Raw genomic sequence first — 26,362 nt, forward strand, 5'->3', positions numbered from 1 at the left:
GGTTCAAGAGATGTTAAAAGTCACAATGGTATTAAAGATTTTAAGGATTCAATTCAGCGTCCATTTTGGTTCTCACTAGTTACTAGGTACTGTACTAGGGGGTCCTGGGACTAGAGATGAGTAAGACATAGAAGCTCAAAGCCAGGTAAAAAAATACAGACTTGGAAACAATTATAGTATAGTGTGATAAGTGGTATAATAGAAGAAGAGGTGAATTAATTTTTTGAGAAGGGGATTTGCACAGGAGAGGAGTTGCCTGAACTTAGTTTTAAAGGTTGTGTAGCTCTCAAGTTGCAGAGCTAGGCCTTCAAGAAATTTGTTCTTTATATAGTAACAAGACATTTAAATGTTTTAAGTATAAAATTTGGGTTTTACAGAGAGAATACTTTGGTGTGAAGAATAAGCTGGGATAAAAATAAAGTGCAGGAAGCGAGTTCTGTGACAATAGTTCAGGTGAGAATGAAGGTGTGCGTTTAATTAGTGGTAGACTTAGAGAAGAGACAATAGATTTAAGCATAAATTAAGGAGTAAAAGCAGTAGAATTTGGTGCTTTCATATAGGGGCTTGGAGAAGAAATAGATGAGCAGGATTTAGAGATACTGATTTTGTTAACCATATGATTGGTTGGTGATTCTATCAGCTAAGATAGGAAAGACTGGAAAAAAGCAGGTTTTGGAGGTTTGAGAGTAGAGAGAAGAGGGAGGAGGGTACAGAGAGACAAGTTGAGCTTTAGATTTAACTTGAGGTCCCTTCACAGATCCATTGAGGTCAGCTATAATAGTGCACCTCAAAATCTCATTTGGTGCCAGTATCAGAGACAGAATAATGAGCTATATGTTTTAGAATTATTTGTAGTATTTAAGATGGATTTGGAAGAAAGCAACAAAACTCTTAAGTTTAGGTCTTCTTGCAACTGGGGTTTTCTAATTTAGAATCGAAACCTGGATATATATTTAATTGTCATTTTTCTAATTTGTGATGCATATTTTTATCAATTCATATACATTGTCTTTTGACTTAGATATCAGTGTTTTTATTTTTTAGTATTTGTTTTTAGATAAATAACTGTTGATGGGACATGCATGAAAGTGTTTCAATAGTAGTTTTTTAACAACCATAAGTATTTCATACACTTTATAAGTAGTTTCTGTTTTTATTCTGTTAGTGGATTGATGTTCCCTTTTTTAATAGAAAGGAGAACCACAAGACAGGCTTACAAATTGTAACAGAAAAAAAAATCTAGATTGAGTTAGGATTTTCCTAATTTGAAGTTTCTGAAATACTGAAATGTGTTATCAGAGAGATTAAAGAATTATTTTATTTATATATGTGTGGGTATATTGTGTGCAGATGTGTGGGTTTTTTTTTTTATTATTTGTTTGTTTTATTGGTAAAAAAGCGTTGACATTTGTTTTCCTGAAATAACTTTTTTATAATGTTCAGAGGCACAAGAGTTGAATTTCAGCTCCTTCATATGATGGTTGCCAGTTACTTTATGCTCATGATTGACAGATAACAAAAAAATCATAACCTGGTTCAGCTGGAAATGATATTAGTAAGGTAGAAGTACTCCTGAGTTGTGGTTTCCTATCTTTTCAAGATTGTCAGACTGTTATGAAGTTTTAAAACATGAGTGGTTTTACTTTTAATATCTGCTTGAGAAAATGTGCAAAGACCAAAAACGACTTCAAGTTTAGTAACGGTTCTCAATTCTATTTGTTTGTTTTAAATGTATTTAATCACAACAGTATTTATCTATGTTATCTATGAAAAATAGTTCAAATAATCCTAGGTACTATGTGGATTGTCAGACTCCTTGCAAAAAATAGAGACTGAGGCTGTGGTTGGGAACCACTGCTGTAGAGAAAGTCTTCAAAGCATGCCTATATCTGGGTGTTAATATTGGAATAAAGACAGTATACCCTAATAATACCTTTCTCCATCTGCCTCTGGCAAGGTAATGAGATTTCTTTTTGGTATGAGCTATATATAGTCTCTCTGATCTTCGAAATGTAATACAGGTACTTTTTTCCTTTAAAAAATAGTATTTTTTTTTACTGCATGATAAACATTTTTTTTTTAAATATGAGAAATTAGGTTATTCCCACTCTCATCTTTTCATAAACATGGCATTACAGAAGGTGAGGAAAACCTATTGATTACTCTGAAATAGTTTTAGAATTTTATATGTATGGAATTAAGCTGGTTGATGCTCTGTTTTTATCTTTTAAGGTACTATTTTAATATTTTTTTTCTGTTCTTAAATATACAGAAAACTGTATGCTCACCACCTTGAGATAATCAGTGTTAACATGTTTATATATTCCTTCCTCCCAAGACCTAATTTAGATCATATCATTTGCCCTCCTTAAAAAAAAGATCATTCAACTAATGTTAGTATAATTCACTAAAAACTCTTTGTAAACTTTTTTTTTTGCTCCTTAATTTTCTTAAAAATTTTTATTGTGTATTTTTATGGTTGCTTACCAAGATGGCTGATAAATTATGTGCAATGAAGGATTGAATTGCTTCTGTCAATGACTATAGGTCTAATAAATGTATGATATAATATACTCATCTAGGCTTACCATTTATCTTTGGCATCAATCACTGTTCTAGTTAGTTTCTAATTATTTTGTTGGCCCCATTGTGTTTCCTTTTCTCAAATCTAGTTCTTGGTATATTCTGTTCTTATAGTACTTTAGAAGATTACTTTTCTTTCTAAAATCTTCACTAATTCAGATTTAAATGCAAATTTTTAGGATAAAGATGGGGATAGAGCAGTTCACCATGCAGCTTTTGGAGATGAAGGTGCTGTTATAGAAGTACTACATCGGGGCAGTGCTGATTTGAATGCTCGCAACAAGCGCAGGCAGACGCCACTTCATATTGCTGTCAATAAAGGTCATCTTCAAGTCGTGAAGACTTTACTGGACTTTGGCTGTCATCCTAGTCTCCAGGTAAAACCTTTAAAGAATTATATTCTGCAGGTATTGCTAGGATCCTATTAAAGGAAGTACTAAGTTCTATGGTGGACATTCCTTTATCAGTTCTCTTTTGTATGATCAGTAATAATAAATGGTACCAAGGTATAGACTGTAATAAAATTAGCTGATATTCCTTCTTAGAAAAGCCTTTTTTAGAAAGTGTTAGTAGATCATGTACATATTGGAGTGTGGCATGCGGTGCTTCATACAGAAATAATCAGCTTATGACATGATTTAACTTTTTTGATCAAGACATTGAGCATGAGAAAAAGTGTAATGTATCACAGTAATTACTTCATAACTACATTATTTTAAGTGTCGCTTAATTTATCTTAGGGCTTTAGTTTGGTCATTAGTCTTAGAAGATTTTCTGTTTAGGAAAATATATAGTAATTTTTGAAGCAGGGATCAACTAACAAATAATTCTTCCTATCCAAAGTTTTAGTAACCATTGACTTAAAATAGGAAAAGGGAAAAGTAGGCTATGCCCATTATTTACTTAATTTGATTACTAAGCAACCTGTCTTTTATAATCTGTCAGATAACAATTTGGTATGAGTACATAATAATTTCATAGCAAGATAAAATAAGCACAGTAACATAATTTGGTAGCTTTTAGGTTCCTTTTTAGACTCTTTTCTATCATGCTTATTTTTAACTGAATAGGTTTTAGGTAGCATATTATTAAAATAAAAATGATCCTGAAAGCATTATTTGAATCAGTCAAAAGTACTTTGTATAAATTTGAAACTCAATAACCACTCAAAAAAAAAAAAGAAGTCAGGATCTTAAGTTTCTTGTAGTTTTCACAATAGCCGGGAATTGATTGCTGGATTAGCTAGATCTCTGAGAAGTAGTGAAGAAGAAGAGTAGGAGTGTGTGTGTGAGGATTTGAGAAGAGCTGAAAGAAATAGGAAGTCTTAAAAAAAATTTATTATGGGTGTTTTATATATATATATATATATATATATATATAACATAAAACTTCTTGTTTTAACCATTTTTAAGTATACGATTCAGTAGTATTGATTATCTTGACAACAGTATATTAACATCACTACCATCCATTACCAAAACTTTTCATCACCCCAAGTGGAAACTCCATATAGAATACATTTTTTCCTGATAAATGAATATTAGAGACTAATGTTTCTGAGGTAGAGTCATTTTAGAACTGACAGGATCTGGAGGGTGGCCTTAGAAGTGAGTGGCAGGATTGGAGCATGGGGGAGAAACAGGGGGTGTTACTTGGTTCAAGGAGAGGGAATTTATACCTGCTGACTTTTTATTAACTGAAATGGGAGGCAGGGTCATCTGCTGAAGGTATGACTGGGGAGTAGGGGAAGGGAAGGTTGAAAAAGAGGTATTTAGAAAAGTGATAAAGGTTTGGAGCAGCTACTAGAGGGACTATAAGGCAAAGAGATCAGAGACCCATGGAAGTAAGTTCAAACCAGGTTGAGAGAGTCCATTCCAAGTTGAAGACTGAATTTTTAGTGTCACCAGGTATAGGAGGATAGAAGGTGGATGGTTGTATTGATTTTGGGTTAGGGATTTCTTAAATGGGTGGGCGAATATAAAACTTTTTCTCATATGGAAAATGCCAGATAATACATATTTTAGACTTTATGGACCTTGTAGTCTTTATCACAGCTATCTAACTTTGCTGTGATAGTGTGAAAGCAGCCATGGATGATACGTAAATAAATGAGTGTGACTGCGTTCCAATAAAATTTTATTTACAAAAGCAGGTGGGGGAGTGAATGTGGCTCAAGTGGTTGAGCTCCTGCCTCCCACATGGGAGGTCCTGGGTTTGGTTCCTGGTGCCTCCTGAAAAAACAGAAATGAACAACAAGTAAAACATGAAAAAACCAACTCAGGGAAGCTGACGTGGCTCATTGGTTGAGTACTAGCTTCCCACATATGAGATCCCAGTTTCGATCTCCATCCCTGGTACCTAAACAAACAAACAAACAAAAAAAAACAGGGGGAGGCTGCATTTTGCTTGTGGGCTGTGGTGTATGCAATAAAGTAGGATATGTGACTTTACTGAGACTAGCACATGTGAACCTATGAAATAAATGCAGTCTAAATTACTGGTTGACTTGGATGATTGATAATGAATAGCAGTTTTGCTAAATTACTAGATTAATGAAAAAGAATATTCAGCTTGAAAAAAAGGTAAACTGAGACTGCTAAATTTTCTTTCATATTTGTTTTCACTTTGTGCTAACTAGATACTTTCCTGCCCTTTGAAAACATTTAGATTAGTAGTTCTCGTGTCTGTACAATGTAGTCATCTGGGAAAGCTTTGAAGGACTACTGGTGTCTAGGACTCATCACCTCCTTTCCCACAGATTCTGGATCAGTTGGTCAGGAGAGCAGCCTGGGCATCAGAATTTTTCGGAACTCCCCAGGTGATGGAAATTTGCAGCCAAAGTTGAGAACCACTGACTTAATTTATAGTTATGGGACCAGAGACTGGTGTGGATTGGGTATGGATTTTCTGGGTATCATAAAAAATAATAGGAATATGGTTTATCAGACCATTTAACTCATTGACTTTTGTTGTTGTTGACATCATTTTCACCCCATTATTTATTATTTTTTGAAATTTTTTTAGTAGAGAAGTTGTGGGGTTACAGAACAATTATACATAAAATACAAGATTCCCATATACTGCCCTATTATTAACACCTTGCACTGGTGTAGGACATATGTTGCAACTGATGAAAACACATTTTTATAATCATACTATTAATTATAGTCAGTGGTTTAATTTAGGGGTCACTGTACAAGTGCAGTTCCATGGCTTTTTAAAAATTTTGTTCTGTTACCATATATACAATAGCATTTCCCCTTTTACCCACATTCAGGTATATATTTCAGTGCTGTTCACAATATTGTGCTACCATCACTACCATTTATTACCGCAACATTTCCATCATTCCAAATGGAGCCCTGTATATTTTAAGCCTTAACTTCCCATTCCTTATCCCTACCCTGTCTCCTGGTAATCTGTATTCTAGATCCTGACTCTCTGAGTTTGTTTATTCTAATTATTTCATATCAGTGCAATCATACAATATTTGTCCTTTTGTGCCTGGCTTATTTCGTGCAACATGATATCTTCAAGGTTCGTTCATGTTGTCACATGTATCAAACTGCATTCCTTTTTATGGCTAAATAATATTACATTGAATATATCCCACATTTTGTTTATCCATTTATCTGTCGATAGACACTAGCATTGCTTATGTTCCTTGGCAATTATGAATAATGCTGCTATGAACATTGGTGTGCAAATATCTGTTTGAGTGCCTGCATGGAGTTCTTGAGGTTTATACCTAGTAGTGGGATGCCAGGTCATATGGTAATTCTATACTTAATTTTCTGAGGAACAACCAGACTGCCTTCCACAGTGGCTATACCATTTTACATTGCCACCAGCAATGAATGAGTATTCCTATTTCTCTGCATCGTCTCCAACACTTTACATTTTTAACTTATTTTTAATTTTTTATAGCAGCCGTTCTAATGGGTATGAAATGATATCTCATTGTGGTTTTGATTTGCATTTCACTGATGGCTAATGATGTTGAGCATTTTTTCATGTGCTTTCTGGCTATTTGTGTATCTTTGGAGAGAGAGGTTTTCGAGTCTTTTGCCCATTTTAAAAAATGGGTTGTTTGTCATTTTGTTTTGTTATGTTGAAGGCTTTCTTTATAATTCTGGGTATTAAACCTTTATCAGATATTTGGTTTCTAAATCTTTTCTCCCATTGTGTAGGTTGTCACTTTACTTTCATGATAGCCATTTGATATACAGAAGTTTTAAATTTTGATGAGATCCCATTTATCTATTTTCCTTTTGTTGCTTGTGCTTTGGGTATAAAGTCTAAGAAGCCATTGCCTAACAAAAGGTCCTGAAGAAGCTTCCCTATGTTTTCTTCTAGGAGTTTTATAGTCATGGTTCTTATATTTAGGTCTTTGATCTATTTGAGGTAATTTTTATATAAGATGTGAGGTAGGAGTGTTAGGCCTCAAAGCAAGGCTTTTATGGATAACCAGAGATGGCATGAAGAAAACTTCAACACGAGAATTAGGCAAACTCACATTTATTATGTCTGCAGAGGTAAGGAGCCAAGGCCAGTCCAGAGTGACTCAGACCTGACTCCCTGTGCTGCAGTTTCACTCTTGCTTAAATATCCAAGTTACTACTTAGCATTTGCTTTGATTATGCATTAGTTTTTATACATATGGTTGAACACACATAGCTGGTTATATAATTGTATGATTAGCATGTTCAGGAAATCATGCTTGCACATACATTGCATGATCAAGAAAGGGGCGGATAACTCCACCCCTGGGTGGGAATTTTACTATGTTAATTAAGCAGGTTGAAGTGAGGACAGCAAGGGGCTGGTCCACAGGTCCGGCCAACTGGTTGAAGCTGGTTTTCATACTTCATTGCTTCAACAGAATATTCTTGACCACCAAAAGCAGAATCTGGCCTAAAGAGAGGGTTGCATTTCATTACCTTCTGATTTACATACAATTCTTTTCTTTGTATCCTAGCAACAGGGAGAGAAACAAGTTACTTTCAGGTATTCGGTCATCCTGCATCCATCGGGAGTCCTTTTTTTTTTCTTTTTCTTTTGGCAAATGGAGATCCAGTTTCCCCAGGACTGTTTGTTGAAGAGATAATTCTTTCCCAATTGAGTGGTCTTTGCCCCCTTGTCAAAAATCAGTTGATCAAGGTCGTTGCTGAGAGCAGAGAGAGGGAAGAAGAGATGTGATGTGGGGACATTTTTTTTGACTTGGAGTTGTCCCAAATGACAGGGGCAGATGCTGGACATTATATATCCTGCCATAGCCCACTGAATATACTGGGGGAGAGTGTAAACTACAGTGTAAACTATAATCTATGCAGTGCAGCAGTGCTCTTAAAATGTATTCACCAAATGCAATGGATGTGCCACAGTGATGAAGGAAGTTGTTGATATGGGAGGAGTGGGGTGGGGGGCGTATAGGGGAACCTCATATTTTTTAATATAACAGTTTTTATTATCTATGTATCTTCAAAAAATACAATAAAAAAATTGATGGGGGTGGGGGGCTGGGAGTGGGGTATGTGGGAACTGCTTATGTTTTCTAATGTAATGTTTTATGTGATCTATTAACTTTTAAAAAAGATAATTAAAAATAAATTCTAAAAAAAAAAAGATAGAAATTTAAAAAATATAATAAATCAGTTGGCTAGAGGAGTAGGTGTAGCTGAGCAGTTAAGCACTTGCTTCACATGTATGAGTTCCCGAGTTCAATCCCCAATACCTCCTTTAAAAAAAAATCAGTTGGCCATAAATATGAGGCTTGATTTTGAACTCTCAATTAGATTTCGTTGTTCTAGATGTCTGTCCTTGTGCTAGTACCATACTGTGTTGATGACTGTAGCTTTGTAGTAAGTTTTTTTTAAAGATTTGTTTTATTTATTTATCCCCTCCCCTTGCCGCTTGCTTGCCGTCTGCTCTCTGTGTCCATTTACTGCACGTTCTTCCATGTCTGCTTGTCTCCCTTTGTTCCATCATCTTGCTGCATCTGCTCTTTGTGGGCGGGGCCTGCTTGCCTTCACAAGGAGGCCCTGGGAAGCAAACCCAGGGCTCATATGGTAGACAGGAGCCAAATCAATTGGTTGAGCCACATCTGCTTCCCTGTACTAAGTTTTAAGATTGGGAAGTGTGATTCCTCCAACTTCTTCTCTTTCAAGATGACTTTGGCTATTTGGGGTCCCTTACCCTTCTATATAAATGTGATGACTGCCTTTTCCATTTCTGCAAAGAAGCTTGTTGGAATTTTGTTTGGGACTGCATTGAATCTATAAATTGCTTTGGGAAGGATTGGATCTTAACAGTATTTAGTCTTCTAATCTGTGAACACAGATTGTCTTTCCATTTATTTAGATTTTCTTGACTTTCTTTTAGTAATGTTTTGTAGTTTTCTGTGTACAAGTCCTTTACATCCTTGTTTAAATTTAGTCCTAGATTTATTCTTTTTGTTGCCATTGTAAATACGATTTTTTTCTTGATTTCTTCTTCTTCTAATTGTTGATTGTTTGTGTTTAGAAAAACGATTGATTTTTCAGTGTTAATTTTATATCCCATCGCTTTGCTGAATTCATTTTTTAGCTCCAGGAGCTTTTTTTTTGTGTGGATTTTTTAGGATTTTCTGTATGTAGGATCATGTCATTTCTTTCTTTCTGCAATTGAGATGATCATGTGGGTTTTTTCCCCCCTTCTTTCTGTTAATGTGGTATATTACATGGATTGATTTTCTTATTTGAACCACTTTTGCATACCAGGGATAATTCCCATTTGATTATAGTGCGTAATTCTTTTAATGTGGCGTTGGATTCAATTTGCTAGTATTTTGTTGAGGATTGTTGCATTCATATTCATAGGAGATATTGGTCTGTAATTTTCTTCTGGTATCTTTTTCTGGCTTTGGTATAAGGGTGATATTGGCCTAATAGAATGAATTAGGGAGTGTTCCCTCCTCTTCAGTTTTTTGGAAGAGTTTGAGCAGAATTGGAGTTAAGTCTCCTTGGAATGTTTGGTAAAATTCCCTTGTGAAACCATCTGGTTCTAGGCTTTTCTTTCTTGGGAGGTTTTTTTTTTCTTGTTTCTTCTATTTTTTTTAATTTTTTAAATTTTTTTATTTTTTTTAAAGATTTATTTATTTATTTAATTCCCCCCCCCCCCCCCCCCAGTTGTCTGTTCTTGGTGTCTATTCGCTGCGTCTTGTTTCTTTGTCCACTTCTGTTGTCGTTAGCGGCATGGGAAGTGTGGGCGGCGCCATTCCTGGGCAGGCTGCTCTTTCTTTTCACGCTGGGCGGCTTTTCTCACGGGCGCACTCCTTGCGCGTGGGGCTCCCCCACGCGGGGGACACCCTTGTGTGTCACGGCACTCCTTGCGTGCATCAGCGCTGCGCATGGCCAGCTCCACACGGGTCAAGGAGGCCCGGGGTTTGAACCGCGGACCTCCCATATGGTAGACGGACGCCCTAACCACTGGGCCAAAGTCCGTTTCCCCTATTTTTTTTTTAAATGTTACATTCAAAAAATATAAGAGATCCCTATATACCCTTCACCCCTCTTACTCCACTCCTCCCACATCAACAACCTCTTTCACCATCGTGGCACATTCTTTGCATTTGGTGAATACATTTTGGAGCACTGTTACACCACATGGATAATGATTTACGTTGTAGTTTACACTCTCTCCCAGTCCACCCAGTGGGCCATGGCAGGACATACAATGTCCAGCATCTGTCCCTGCAGTACCACCCAGAACAGCTCCAAGTCCTGAAAATGCCCCCACATCATATCTCTTCTTCCCTCTCCCTACCCTCAGCAGCTACCGTGGCCACTTTCGCCACATCAATGCTACAATTTCTTCCATTACTAATCACAATAGTTCCATAGTAGAATATCAGTAAGTCCACTCTAATCCATACTCTATTCCTCCATCCTGTGGACCCTTGCATGGTTATGTCCACTCCATCTCTAAATCGAGAGGGGCTTAGATTCCACATGGATGATAGATGCATTTCTCTTGCTTGCAGTTGTAGGCACTCTTGGCTCCCTGGTGTGGTGGTTGACCTTCTTCATCTCCCTGTTAGCTGGCTGGGGTAAGTCCAATAAACCAGAGGGTAGGAGTTGCAAGTCTGCTGAGGTTCAGGGCCTGGCTGTCACATGGACAGTCCAGAGATTCAGGTCTCCTGAGTATACACCAATCCCAGCGCCAACCACACGTCCAGTAAAAGTGACAGAAGAGGCATGTGTAGAAAGGTCACATCTGAGTCCAACTCCATCACACTCAGAAACACAAACTCCAAAGTAGGGCCAGCTGACATGGCACTAAACTCCAGAGCCATCTGTCATGACCACAGAACCTGTGGATCTCTGCAGCCCTCAGGAGAACTAGTACCTGGGGTTGTATCTGCTTTGGCTGTCTCTGGGGCCCTGCTGAGGCATGCGTAAGCGTGACCCCTCTGATGACCTCCTGACTCTTTTTTGGAGACTCATAGCCAAATAAATGCATTTGTCATTTCCATTTCCCCCTTTTATTCAAGGTAAAAAAGCGGTTTTTTTGTTTTTAAAGATTTATTTATTTATTTAATTTCCCCCCCTCCCCTGGTTGTCTGTTCTTGGTGTCTTTTTGCTGCGTCTCGTTTCTTTGTCCGCTTCTGTTGTCGTCAGCAGCACGGGAAGTGTGGGCGGCGCCATTCCTGGGCAGGCTGCTCTTTCTTTTCACGCTGGGCGGCTCTCCTCACGGGCGCACTCCTTGCGCGTGGGGCTCCCCCACGCGGGGGACACCCTTGCGTGGCACGGCACTCCTTGCGCGCATCAGCGCTGCGCATGGCCAGCTCCACACGGGTCAAGGAGGCCCGGGGTTTGAACCGCGGACCTCCCATATGGTAGACGGACGCCCTAACCACTGGGCCAAAGTCCGTTTTCCCAAAAAAGTGGTTTTTAACACCTGATATTACATGTAGGCTGAGACATTCTGCTGGTCTGAGTTGACCCATTTATTCAAGGTCTTTTTCTAGTTACACCATCAGCTGGTGCTTGGTAGTAATTCCCTCAGCACCAGGGAGGCTCATCTCTGGGAGTCATGTCCTATGCTGGGGGGAAGGTAATGCATTTACATGCTGAGTTTGTCTTAGAGAGTGGCCACATTTGAGCAACATGGAGGCTCTCGGGAGGTAACTCTTAGGCACCCTGCAGCTCAGGTTATTGATGACTGATTCAATCTCTTTACTAGTAATTGGTTCATTGAGATCTTCTATTTCTTCTTGAGTCAGTACGGGTAGTTTGTGTATTTCTAAGAATTTGTCCATTTCATCTAGTTTATCTCATTCTTTGGTGTGCAGTTGTTCATAGTATCCTCTTTGTAGTCCTTTCCCATTAAATTTTGTTACTAGCAGAATTATATTTGAATACTTAGTATTTTAATTTTCCTTTGCTTTGAGAATAGTAGTAAACAGTTTTTTTTATTATATTTCTCATCTGGATTGAATGTTATTTTATTTACTATAAAATGGCTAATGTTTCTTTCCTGCATTTTTATAACAACACAGTGCATGATGAGTTATTGATGGTTATTGGATATGACTCTTTTTCTTTTTTTAACAGTTCAGTGAGGTATTACTATTACATGTGATGACTGAATTTAAAAAAATTAATGAGTCTCTTTACACTTAAAGGATTCTGAAGGTGATACCCCTCTTCATGATGCAATAAGTAAGAAACGAGATGATATCCTGGCAGTTCTTCTGGAAGCTGGAGCAGATGTTACTATCACTAACAATAATGGATTTAATGCTCTGCACCATGCTGCACTGAGAGGAAATCCCAGGTAAAGATATCTCCTTTTACTATTTTACATAAAAATTTAAAATACGTATATATATGTTTGTTTATTTCTGGTTCTCTCTGGCACTTCTGAGGAAATTATTTCAGTTAATTTTTGTATTTTAAATCACTTTAAAGGTGTGTTGAATTTATGTCTTCATTTAGTAGATTAGTTACATTTGATGATTTTTTGGTTGTTAAACTAATATGGGTACTCTGAAATGACTTTATAAATACTTACTAAAATGTGGACATAAAATATCAGGTATATTGGATTATATCTAAGCCTTTAATTACTATCCATTTCATTTTGCGATTTATATTTCTTCAAGATCATTTTCAGGGTGTTCTCTAAACCCATGTTATCCATTTGCATGGTAATTATTTTTTTAAATCTGTGGCTAAATAACTGTTAAGCTACCTAATTCCTTATTAATAATTCAGTTAGTTATATAAATTTCCAATGTAAATGTTCCCCAGCTGTTATTATGGTAATAATATAGAAAATGTTTCCTGGTTAAAGTTTGAGAAAGACTGCTTTTAGAATATCACATTATTCATAAAGGATCTGAGAAGTCCCTCAGAAATGGAAAGTGTTTGATTTTGTTTACCCTAGAGATTTCCATGGACGCATTTTTAGAACAACTTTACCTTGAGAAGCATTTTGGGAAGTTCTACATTTGTTGTCTTCTGTTAATAGTTGAGTCATATACCTACATATCTTGGCTTAGGGAAATGTTGATTTTGGAGCTTATTTTGATAATTAGGTCTATCCTCAACTCTCATTCTTTGAGTCATTATTACATTTTTATATTATATGTTTCCTTCAATTTTTTGCCATTTTTTTAAAGCTTCTTAGGATCACCACTAGAGGGTGAGCACAGAAAAGGAAAGCATTTTTTTGCTATTGCTTGCTGGTACCATAACAATGTATGTATAACGTTGGATGAAACTAATGGCTATATTTTAATTCCTGTCTGGATTTCTTTTTTAAAAGCTCCAAATACTTGAACACTACACACTTTGAAATTATGACAGATCCAAAATAGTATTATATGTTCCCTATCCTTCAAACAGGAGATGATGAAGATGCTAGACCCTTACTAAGTGCTTTATGTGTATTATCTCATTTAATCCTTATAAAAACTTTTTGAGGCTGGTATTAACATCCTATTTTATAGGTAAGAATTTGAGGCTTATAAAGAGATTAGTTTACCTAACCAAGATTGTCTCACTGATTACTAGTGCAGCTGGGACCCGTGAACAAGTTCTATCTGACTTCAGAACCTAAGCTCTTAACCACTCTTACTACTTATTTTGTATTATAGTCCACAAGTGAGACAAGACTGAAGGCACATGAACAGTAGATGATTTAATTAAGAATACATCAGTACATTGCTCCCCTTGCTGCTGCATTGCTTAGCTCAGTCTTTATCTGTGACTGTTCTAACACTAATTTTCAACTTCCAGTTCTAAAATTCTGTTTATTCTACCTGTCTTTCCATTCTTTCTCTTCCCTTTTACCTATATTATTATAATATCTTTCTAATTGTTGTCTCTTCTTTCAGTCGTATCCCAGATCCAACTTTGATATAATTACCAAAATTGTCATTTTAAAAGCAAGATCTAATGGCTCCTTTCTCTTGATTCTAAATCTTCAGTTACTTCCTGTTGTACATGGAATAAAATCTATATGCCTTGGAATTCAGACCCAGTTCTGGTGTGTCCTCACCTGTTTTTGAACATTGTTTCCCACTAATTAAAATCCTGCTGCCCATCTTGCCCTTCAGCTATTATTCTCCTTTCCTAAAATATGCCTCAACTCTCTTCCTTCATTTATTTAAGCATTTTCTTTTACTGGTATGTCCTAGCTCCCCTTTTTATCTTAGCCATCTTTCTTCCACAGCTTCCTGGAGTTCATCATTGGAATTACTTTCTATTTGCCTGTATACTTCCTTGTTTTGAGTTCTTATTTTGTTGTATATGTAATCTCCTTTGTGCTACCTTTTAGTATGTGCATTTCTGTTTCTTCCTGTTAAAATTATAAACTCTCATGTTCATCTGTATATCTCCCACAGTGTCTTGAATATATGTACTCAATAAAAGCTAATTTTAATTCAACAATTAGGACTGTTATATATCACAAGGTATTGTATGATTAACTGCAAAATAAATTCTGTAGAGAAACCATGTTAGGAGTTCAAACAAAGCCATAACGTCAGACTAGTGTGATCAAAGGGGATTTTATTGAGGGAATCTAGATTACAATATTAAATCAAAAAGTTTACGCTAACTTCTGAAAATTGAAATATGTAGAAAATGGAAACTGTCAAAATATTTTGAATTATTTCATTTTTATTGGAAGTATGCATAGTATAATCTATAATACTAAGCTTTTACAAGGGGGCGTGGAATTTACTTTTTCTGTTTCCTCAGTGCTTGCATAAATTTTGGGGTTTCCTTTAAAGATTTATGACAGTGATTTCTCCAACCAGGTAACTGGTAACAGGTAACATAAGGAGGAAAAAAAAAAAGCCTTCATTCTACAACAAAGTGGTGCTTTGGTTAAAGCTACAGAGCTTCTTTATTCCTACTTCCTTGGAAAATTTTATGGCTGTAGATTGCTAGATAAAGAATATGATTTTAATTGGAGATTGAAGAGGATACTTCTTATATATCAATTGTAATTCCAAGCTGGGCTTTTTTTTTTTTTTCCCCCCTAATGTCACCTTCCTTATTTTTAATGTTGGCTTTTCTATTCTCTATTGATCAGTCAAAAGACAGAAGAATCTATGTTTAGTTTACTCAGAATGAAAGAAAGTCTTTGACTTTACATTTATTTTGGAAAACTAGATAAATCACAGTATTATTTCTCATACCTGATGAATTTACTGTTTGTGGATAAAATATTAAATATGATTAAATGTGCTGAAATTTCCCCTTCATTATAAACATTTTATAATTTCTTTAACTTAATGACTCTCGTAAGTCATTAAGTTAAGTGACTTATCTTGAGTTGTAACATTTTAATTTGTTCTTTGTGAACTTTGTTTTGTGTTGCAGTGATCCTTTTTCTTTTGTTAAGTGTTGAATTTCATGTATGGTTCATTTTTATTGCAATTAATTACACTTTAGTGTAATTCTTAATTATTTTGAGTTTTCCTTTTATTAAATGTGTATATTTGTTTCTATAGTAACTTATTCACATCATTATGAGTATAATCCAATGCTAGCAAAAATCTCTCCTTATAATTACTTCCATTTATTTTCATTAGTAATAGTGCAAGATTTCCAAAATTTGCTTGTGCATGTGCATATGTAGAATTAAGTACCATGGTATTTCCTAGTTTTCTTTTTACTTAGCAATAACAATTTTTCAATAAGTCACTAGCACAGTAGAGTTAGTAATTATTAGATGCACTTTTTTTTTTTAGTAAGAAGGCATTTTCTTGGCCTTCAAAAATAAGTTTACATGTCCTATATATTAAATATATATATTTTTAGAATATATTTTTATTATAGAAGTTGTGAACTTAAGAAAACAATCATGTACATGAGTAGAATTCCCATACAACACCCCTTCATCAGCACACCAAACTGTTGTGGATCATTTGTTACATATTATGAGTTAATATCATCAGACTATTACCACTAACTATGGTCCATAGCATACATTTGGCATATTTTTTCCATACCCACTATTATTAACAGTACATCTTTGGCATTGATGCAAGAACATTACAGTATTGCTGTTAACTATAGTCCATAGGTTATATCAATTTTATTTTTCCCATGCTTCCCCACATTCCCATCACCCAGCAATAGTGACATATATCTGTTCTAGTTAACAGAAGGACATTGTTGCATTTGTACTTTTAACCACAATTCTCATCCACCTCTGGGTTCACTGTGTTATTCAGTTCCTAGATTATTCTTTAGCTTTCTTTCAATTGACATTTACATCCCTAGACTACCCTTTTCAGCCTCATGTCCTATATATTTAAAATAAAGATTTCAAAGCTTCTGATCAATATAAATTTCTTATTCGAAAGGTAATCTGCATGTTTCCTTATTATACAATAATAATAACAATGATAGTAACCAAAATAAAGACATTAAGAGAAAACGAATTATAAAGCCATTTCTTTTCTTTTACAATTGTAGAAGATAGAAGAGTATAATGTAAGTTTTCTCTCTGCATACCTTGATCATTCCTTTTAAAGTTTGGAACATTTTATAATTGGGTGGTCATGCTTTATATGATTTGGAACACTTTAGAATAGCAGTTACAATGTATCTTAATATAGTAGGTTGATTTTTTCTTTTTATGAAATCTTATCTGACAACAATACTGATGTGTATTCTAATATTTTCCTCTAGAGTTTAACTGTGTTATCTTTTAGTATACAAGTAAAATTTCAGATTTAAAATAAAGAGAAGAAATTATTTCTTCAGTTAAAAGTGAAAACTAAATGTATTTGGACCACCATTAATCAGTATATTACTTACTTTTTATGAGGATGCTACATTTTTTGTTGCTTTTAAGTTTGTAGAGCTCCCTCATAGGCATGAAAATATATTAGTATTTTTTGCAGCACTGGCAAAAACAGTTGATAGGTATATTGCAGATACTTAAAATTATAAGTTACTTAATATAGTTATTTACCTTTTTTCTTTAATATAAATTACGGAAAGTAATAGTAAAATATGAGTGAACTACATGATGTGTTGTACTTGGTGTATAAATTATAAGTTACTTTATATAATTATTTAACTTTTTTCTTTGATATAAATTAAATATGAAAAAAAAAAATAAGTGAACTATATGATGTGCTGTGCTTGGTGTGTTTTCAAGTTAGTGCTAAGATAATTTCACAGGCACTTCTTATTTATTTATTTATTCCCAAAAGGCACATACAAAATCTTACTGAATCTGTGACCAATGCAAGACTATATTAGAATTGATAATCCGTACCATGTCTTGGTGTCTAATGCCTTTTCTTTCCTTATAGCTTTGAACATGTTGAGTGCTATATATATAAAAAAATGATTGCAAGTCTATGAAATGGTAGTATACTTACAGGATGTCTATTTTCTTTAACGTGTTCAGTCATCCACTCTGAAGTACTGTGTACCTTGTAATTTGAATATATATTTAATATGACTGTCTGAAATGTAATTAATATTAAGAACAAGAATAATGGGAGCAAGAATGTCTGTTAACTTGAGTGATGAGATTTATTTGCATCTTTCTCCCTTTGCCCACATTCTCTTAGCAGATGATTTTCTCTTTGAAATAGAGATGTGATCAGGAGGTGAGAGTTGTGGGAACACCTGGGTCTTTTCAGAACTGCTTGTCTTTAGTAAACTTCTTCAATTGCTGATATTTTTGCCTGTTAAAGAACATTCAATTATCTATAGATTTACTGCAACTAATAAAATTATATAGGTGTTGGTCACTTGGAATTCCCCCTTCTTTCAGTGATTTCTGTCCATTGAGAGGGCAAGAGACAGCAAGAGTGAGAGAGACTTACGTATATTTTTTGGTGAAGGACAGAGACAGAAAAAAGAAAGGTAGTCACAGAATGTTATTGTTAGATGAAATCATTGTACAACTGAGGAAAGAGAGAGGTGAAATACATACACAAAAAATCATGATGCTTAGCATTTTCTTTTTTGAGATTTAAAACTTCTGGTTCAGGGTCAGAAGAACTAGATATTTTTTTATTTAAGTCTCTCTACTTTTTTCATCTTACCTTCTAGTATTCAGGTAAATTGTGGTAAAATTTTAAGGTTAATCCTGTTGAAGGCAGTGACTGAACATGTGTAACATATTGTCTTATATAATGTTCTCTTTTTCTTTAAAATACCCACGCGTTCATTTGAACCACACTGTGTGGTGTTCCTATTATCGTTTTAGGTGGATTTACCTTCCCAGATTTTTCCTCTTTGAAGGAAGTTTATTTTTCTTATTATGATGCATAGTCTACATTTAATTATCATTTTTTTTCCTGAGGATAAGAAATTTAATACCAAGAGACCATAAATAGGTAAACTTATTTTATTTGAAATCCTTATAATCTACACATTTTTCACAATGCTTTTTATACACATCTTTAACACTATAGCTCTTTGTAAGTAGACTTTACAGTAACAAGTTTTTTTAACGATAGAATAATTTAAATAAGTTGAAATTAGTTGACATGTGATTGATATTCATAATTTAAAACATTGGCTGTCCTGTAGTAATCAATGCATAGCTACAGCTGGTTGAAGGGGACCAAATCCATTGAAGAGGCGATTTGGTTCCATTTTACCAGCTTTAGCAAAGCATTGCAGTGCTGCTAATGGGATCCAAGAGAGTTAAAGACATTTTCTTCTTAAAATTATGCTTATGGACCTTTTACAAGTGTTAGAAATTCTCATATCAGTGTTTTCAGTCACTAAATGTAAAATGTTCTATTTTGAAGGCACTTTTCCTACTTTTTCCTACACTTAATGCAGAAGTCCTTTCCTTTTAATACTTCGTTAATGCATTAAGGAATTATGTGTCTGTTCTTTGTTTTCAATGCCTTTGCTTAATTCCTAAATGTATACACTAACCTGTTTCAAAACTAACAGCTTTTAAAGGAATGGGTCATGATTTGTTTCAGAGTAGTGTTTTCTATTTATCCCTAGTCAGTAAGCCACATTGAGTAGTTAAGTTCTAGGTTAGGGAATAGTACTGTTAGTCACACTTTTCTTCCGCCTCTGCTTTCTTTTTTAGTATTATAGTTGAGGACCAAAAGCAACTTGCTGGCAGGGGGTGAAGGAACATGAGTGGCCTTGAGGAAGCACTCTGCCCTTTGGTCTATAAATAGATCATACGTGTATTCAGTGTATTGCTTAGACTTGTGTTGAAAGGAACTACCAGGAATGCCAACTTATTTTTCTTTGGTTTTGCTTATGTAGTGTTACTAATCATAGGTTAGTAATTTAACTCTTTTAAAAGTCTTTTTCCTTGACTAAATAAATTCTCTCTCATTTCCAGTGTATATTGCCTAGTTCCTTCTCATTAACAACTTAATAATATGTTGGCTTCTAGTGGTCAGCTATAGTCCCTGGATTTGAGTGTTAAAATCCACCATGTGAGTTAATATTTGAACTTCAGCCTAATAACATTTTGTTGTAATGTGGTTTCAATAAGGGGGAAAGGATGTCTTCTGAAACATATTTGCATAAACTAAAAGCTTGATAAATTATAGTTTGCCTATATGGTAAGTGCTCTCAGTGAAATATAGAGAATAAAGTTACTCTTTTGAACTAAACTGGAAGAAGGTCAACACCAATTCATGCAGTATGCAAGCAGTTCCTACGTTAAATATTTTCTGCACCTGTTTGTTGGTAAGTATTATGCTGCTGGTGAAATAATATAACTGCAATTCTTTCCATCACTTATTCTAATAGAAATGAAACAGGTGTTAAATTGCTTGGCCTTAGGTTCTGAAGATAGCAATAAAATTGGCTTCTATTTTTACTAGTTATATGGGAGCTGTTTAGCAGATCCAGCTGCTCAAGTGTGCTTTTGGATGGCAGTTCAGTTTCATAAACTGGCCATATCGGGGCAAGAAGAGGCCATGGGAAAAAAAATAGTACAGCATTTGATAATGTCAGCATCTGTTATCCCTGTCAGGGAGACAGTTGAAATGTTTGAGTTACACCAGTGTCAGCAGATGCCCAGAGTTTAATATGTACTCAGTTAAAAATGAACAGCTGATCTAAGTGATGGATGTGACATTTTAGAGTGATTGAAAAAACTTTTAGATATGTTAAGTTAAACTCGTAAGTAAGCACCAGAATCTCAGTATATAATTTTACTTTTTAAAATGAGTGTCTTGTCATTTTATTTTCTAAGTATTACATACTCTTAATTTTATAGCAGAGATTCTTAGTTGGTGGGATGTTTTAAAAGAATTATTAAAAACTTTTATACCTATAAAATAACTAACACAGTTGTTCATTATAAAATATGAGTAGCCTAGCATTCTGAGTTGTATTATGAGGGTATCTCTATTTTTTGAGGTGATGTATTTTCAGTTTTTAATATTTAGGACATGTCAGGGTAAGCAAAACAACATGAGACATGGCCATTCTATTTAATGGACCATCAGAAGGACTATGCTTTTGTAAGTTGAGCTTTGAACTTTCTTTGAAAAATGTAGAATTTAAAAAATCATGTGCTTTTTATTATTTCCAGTGAACATTCAATAACTTACATGCTACCATATGTAATAGAGTCATTCTCTCATTCTAAATAACCTAATAAAATAAAAATTATCTTTTGACTATTAACTATGTACTTGTCTTATTAAACAAAGAGAAAATTAACCATAAACTTGGTTTGAACATCTCCATATAACTTCTGACAATAAAAATATTCAAATATTAATACTTGGCTTTAATACATGTCTAAATATTCCAGTTGAAATAATATTTTAGTAAGGATGATTAGAATATGTAAATATTAGTAAAATATATATTATTTTTTTATAATTCATGTTTCTTGATAGCTTAAAAAAGGTACTACTTATAAATTGTTGTTAAAAGTTTTATTATTTATTATTCTTTCAAAATATTTTGATATATCCAGCATGTATAAACAGTGGGTTTATCATGTTTATGATAGTTATAAACTGCATAGTATCAGTAAAAGATGATTAGTCTTATCTGTATAAATTTATTTCCTGACTAAAATATTAATTTTATGTGCCACCTTTGGAGAAGGCAAATTCAAAGACAATGTAAATAATAAGTTAACTTCTTTTGAATGTTTGGCAGTCTGTTACCAATATACCCTGTTGACTTATAGCTGTGGCCCAGAAATTTGTTCTTTTTCATATTTAAATCATATATGTCAATTTAGCATTTAAAGTGAAGATTGGGTTAAGATTCTGATAATCTTGAGAAGGCCATTTTTTGAGTAGTAGAATTTTACTTAAAAGACAGTTTTTTAGAATTATGACTCTGTCAGAAAAGAAAGCCCAAAACAAAAAAAGTATGCCTTAGGAAGCCTTCTGATATTATAGATTATACATTTTTCAAAATGTGGAATAAAAATAGCTGTTGAAATGTGAAGTCAGCTTTTCTAAATCTTATTTTTCTTAATAAATCAGCCCTACTAATGTAATATACTTAAGATCAAATTGTTGAGTGAGAAAATAGGTCCGTGTACCCTCATTCTTTTGTGCTAATACTAGTTTTTTCTCTATTGTAGTGAAATACTTGTCATGTGAGTATTGTTTCTATAAGAAGTAGGAACATTTTTATGGTGTTAGTATTGCAAAAGGTCAATCTGTTTGATATTAGGTTAATTTACCATATGAAGGTCATTCAAGTAGAAACAAGCAAGCACTTCTTTTAGCTGCAATTTTATTCCCTCTTGGTGGTTTATTGCCTACCAAAAATACATACTTCTTTACATTCCATAGCATTATATGTTCATATGGGTACATAAAGAAGTATGTACTCTGAGTAGGTATCACTAAGCTGTTAGCTGTAAAAACATGAAATGTTTTATTTTCCCATTTGTTAATAAAACATTCAGCATATGGATATAGAACAATGGTAGATTATTTGCAGAGAATAATTTATCAAAGACTAAAAACTTTATAACAAATTTACCTGAAGAAAGTCATTTGCCTTTCATGGTTCCTTGTACGTGATGGGCATAGACATTTTTAACCATTTGGCCAATTCTCTGTTGTTGAACCTTGTTCTGGTTTGGTTCTTTTGCAAGAGATTCTTAGCATCAGTAAGTTTTACAGAGTGTATTTCAGAAATTGGTAAGGTCAGTCTAGTGTTTCTTCAGTCTTCAGAGCAAATTTCTTCTTATTTTGTAGTTTACTTACAGATTCTAAAAGTAGAAAGTAACAAATGAAAAATTTTTTCTTAAACTAAGTATCATGCCCGTAACTTCACCAGTTAAACAATTAGTACTTTTTCTGTTATTGATCTTAAAGTTGAAAGGATCAAGAAAAAAACAGTTCTTTTGTGAGTAGACTGATTTTTTAAAGATGATAAATATTTTGTTCAATTTTAAGGTCACAGATAAGAACTCATGATTACTTGAAAACTTCTTTGTTGTTCCTTTATCTTTATTAATTACTTGGATTTTGCTTCTGTGTGGGTCAAATAGATGTATAAATATCTGATTTTTGGCGAGTTTAATTCTTTTGATTCTTTGATATTTTTATTATAAAGGATAATGAGTAGAACAAGCAACTTTTCTCAAAGTCTCCCTTAAAAAAACTGAAAGGTTTTATTTAGCCTTTGAGCACCTGGGTTGTAACTTGCTCATTTAGAATGAGAAGAGATTATAGTTGGTGGATAAACTTTTACTGTTATGGCATTAAAAGGTTAATTTACAAGCCCTCAAGGAGTTTTCAGATTGGGAAAGGAAGACCAAAAAAAAAAAGGGAAAATAGAATTTCTGCAGCCTGTGATAAAAAGCTAGTGCAGCTCATAGAGAGCAAATCGGAATGGAGCAATAGGTAGCCAGTACTACAGCAGTTTCAGCAATGCAGCATTAGAATTACACCATGCACATTCTGATTTATTTCTATGACCAGTTAATAATAAACATTTAAAAAATATGATTGCCATGTTTCTTGGTTGATTAAACCTTGAAACTAATAGTTAATAGTTTTTAAAAGATAGAATGCTTTTGAAGCAGGATATGATTTACTAGGGATGGCAAAATCATCATTTAATCTGAAACGATAAAGATTAATATAAATGACAATAAATGATTTGTACAATTTTGAGATCAAGTTATCTGCCATGATATTTCAACAACATTCCTTTTTACACTATATCTCCTCTCTACTTGAATTATGAAAATTAGGCTATGGTCAGATAAAATTTAATATAACAATAAAACATATATCAAGTCAGTAATAAGTAAGCATGCAGAAATCCTAAGTATCCTTTTAAGTACAGGTCTTGTGGAGCTCTGTTACCTGAAAACTTAGTATCATGCAGCATTTGCAGTTGGAAGAGAAGTAGTGACCTACAGAGTCACATCAGCAGCAGCCATCTCATCTTGATTGTTCCTTCACTCTATTCGCTGATTCAGCACTTCTTTTCATAAGCTGGAGAAGTATCAGTGAACACAAAACCCTGACCTTTTAAGATAAATTTGAAAAGCAAGCAAGCAAACAAACAAAAACAAATAAGCCTACTTTTCCTCTCCCTCCCCTACCCCCTGAAAACCTACAATAAAATGGAGTCAGCATTGGTCATTTCATCTGGAATGCCATATCAGATAGGAATACTTTGTACCTGCTATACAAAGCAACCAAGGAAGGTTGCTATACGGCCAGAAAATGAACCTAGCTGATTTCTCAGACGAAATACTTTAGAAGAGGGGAGAGAGTTGCACAAAAAAGTTGCATATAAAAATAAAGTTATTTTTATCTACTAAAAGAGACCCAAAAATAAAAAAAGCACACCTCATTCCACCACCCCACCCCAAGTTACTGTAAAATTCACCCTGTTTTCCTTTGCCCACCAGAATATATTGGGTTCTTCTTACTTCTCAGGAAATATTCTGCATCTTTCTTGCTTTGAGGTTTTTTTTGTTTGTTTGTTTGTTTTGTTTTGTTTTTTTTGGTTTCCAGGATTAAATGGTAGATCTGCTTTGAAGCTACCTTTTCATATCCAGAGGTCAAGTCTGCAAGCGAGGTCAGAACTTCCACATGGTCACTACAGAGGCTAACTTATATTCTTCCCTCAGTGGCCACAGGCTAAACTGTTACAGCTTTATAGGCAGCTAAGCATTTGAAACATGCACTCCCAGGCAAACAGGCTCACTTGTGCCTCTCTCTTCCCTGACCATATTTAGTCAACCATAGCAAAAAATAGTCTCTCAGCTGTCGATTGTCGATCCAAAGGCTGAGGAAGCCTCTATCTTGCTTTCTGCCTATTGATTGTTCATCCTGCGGTCCAAACACTGCTTTGCCATTTGTCCTGCCCTTTCTTTCTTTTTTTTTTTTTAAAGCACTGCCAAATAAAGCGGTCTCTCATGTTTCCACTTACATTTCCCAGATTTTCACTGAGCTTGCGCTGATACCAGGAAAGCCTGATGCGGCTGTCACTATACTTAGAAGCACTGCAGAGCAAAAAAGGAAAGAGAAAAAAATTTGCACTGGCTAGTAGCAAGGCAGTCTTTAGAAAGATGTGGAACAAGTAAAATCCCTGTGCTGCCAAAATATTTTATAACCTGATTTTTTATTGGTAAAAAATATGACTGATGGTAACGTCACATAGCTGAAGGCCTAAGGGGATTTTGTAGGGTTCTCTTTAGAGCTAGTTGTTGCTGTACATACTTTTTAAATTCAATGAATAATATTTCAGTGAAAACTCTGTAGAGATAGTAAATAGAACCTATATATTGAAGGTGGTGGAGAGAGTTTATTAGGGAAGACTAGTGTGTACCTGAAATTTTGGAAATGCTGCTTAAAACTTTTAATACAGTGACAAATTTAGTCAATTTTTTGCATTGCTTTTAGGTGAAAAACAGGGTAAAGCTTTTGAATAATTGTGTGCTTTTATCTTGAAATTATTCATTTAGAGCATTAAAAGGAATTTTATTTCTATTTTATTTTAAAATGTAAATTGATTTTTTTCCCGTTTTACATTTCTATTGTTCTTTAATTTCCTGAAATAGCATGTTGGTATGATCATTTCACACATTACCACAGGCTGAAATAGTCGTTAAAACCTACACAGTGTGTACCTCAAAGGAAAAATATTTTTGCTTTAAGTCTTAGTAGTATATTTACAATAATTGCTAATATTAAAATTCATTTTTAGCCAAGGCGAAAAAAAATAAAATCCAACAAACTATAGTTTAAGACCTCACAAACCTAGGAAATGCCCTGAGAAACCAGCTATCTTTGTTCTTAATTCAAATATTTTCTCTTAAGTATTGATTAAATTAAGAAATTATCAGTTTTCTAAGCTCATTTTTCTACAGGGAAAGTTTGTCCTTGACTTTTTTTTTCCTTCAGCATTTAATATCTTAGCAGTTTTATGATTTTGGATGGCTATTTTAAAATAGTGACATAAGGAATGCTTCTGAAGATACTTAGCCGTTTTAAAGAGCCAGGTTTCCTAGATATTGCAAAACTTTTACACACAGTGTGAGAAGATAAGACGTTTCAATTAAAAAATACGTTAATTTTTGTTCGTCTTTTTTTAGCAGTGAATGTATTTGTTTGTTCGTTTATTTTTTTTAGCAAACACTTATGTAATGTATTCTGTGCCAGGCACTATTCTAAGCCTTTTATGAGTATTAACTCATTTAATTTTCTTAACAATCTTATGGGGTAGGATTTATTATTCTCACATTTTACAAATGAGGAAACTGAGGCATAAAAATGTTGCATAACCTGCTCATGTCACTAGCCATTTAGTTTGCCAAAGTCAGTATTTGAACCTAGACAGTTTGGCTTCAGACCTTGGAGTTCTTAACCACTGTGCTGCTACTGCTCCAATTTGAAATAATGAAATGAATTAAGGCATTACCAGTCCTGGGAATGCAACCATACACCAAAAATATAATATGTTTTTAATATCTTTGCCTCACTATATTCAGAAAGACAATTAATTGTTCATTTGATCATTTGCTCCTTCATACATTCTCTTCAGCTGAACTTTGATCTCCCTATATTAGGCACACAAAGAGGATATAAAGATAAGTAAGAAGGGCTGTCTAACTGACAGCATAGAAAGGAGAAATAAAACCAATTTTTAATTTAAGAGATACTTTTAGTTGTCCTTTGTTTGAGAATAATAAAGTACTCACCTGTACAGCTATATTCTGTGTCCTGTATTGTCCTTGCGTCTCTTTACTCTCTGAACTATTAAATTACCAAATTCCTAGTTAACGAATTTAATTATATAAATGATCCTTTTGATTATAATAT

At 34.3% G+C, this 26,362-nt stretch overlaps 1 protein-coding gene and 1 long non-coding RNA gene across 7 annotated transcripts in view; one reads left to right on the forward strand and one right to left on the reverse strand.

Annotated features, from left to right (window-relative positions):
* MIB1 (MIB E3 ubiquitin protein ligase 1) overlaps positions 1-26,362 on the forward strand; it is a 151,121-nt gene that overhangs the window by 89,412 nt on the left and 35,347 nt on the right. The window contains exons 11-12 of the mRNA XM_004465108.5: positions 2,763-2,960; positions 12,248-12,399. Of these exons, the coding sequence (XP_004465165.1) occupies positions 2,763-2,960; positions 12,248-12,399 (350 nt within the window). The remainder of the gene's footprint in view (positions 1-2,762; positions 2,961-12,247; positions 12,400-26,362) is intronic.
* On the reverse strand, positions 4,713-24,374 carry LOC105746750 (uncharacterized). 6 transcript variants are annotated; one of them, XR_009180941.2, is made up of 4 exons: positions 23,944-24,357; positions 23,393-23,524; positions 22,056-22,287; positions 4,713-4,814 (listed from the first exon to the last, which is right to left on the reverse strand). It is a non-coding gene; the product is annotated as an uncharacterized lncRNA (long non-coding RNA). The 6 variants fall into 6 exon arrangements; XR_001119018.4 differs by lacking the exon at positions 4,713-4,814 and adding an exon at positions 14,731-21,927 and having other exon boundaries at positions 23,944-24,356; XR_001119019.4 differs by lacking the exon at positions 4,713-4,814 and adding an exon at positions 14,731-17,788 and having other exon boundaries at positions 23,944-24,352.

Source organism: Dasypus novemcinctus, chromosome 16 (genome assembly GCF_030445035.2).
Source record: "Dasypus novemcinctus isolate mDasNov1 chromosome 16, mDasNov1.1.hap2, whole genome shotgun sequence".
Taxonomy (NCBI): domain Eukaryota; kingdom Metazoa; phylum Chordata; class Mammalia; order Cingulata; family Dasypodidae; genus Dasypus; species Dasypus novemcinctus.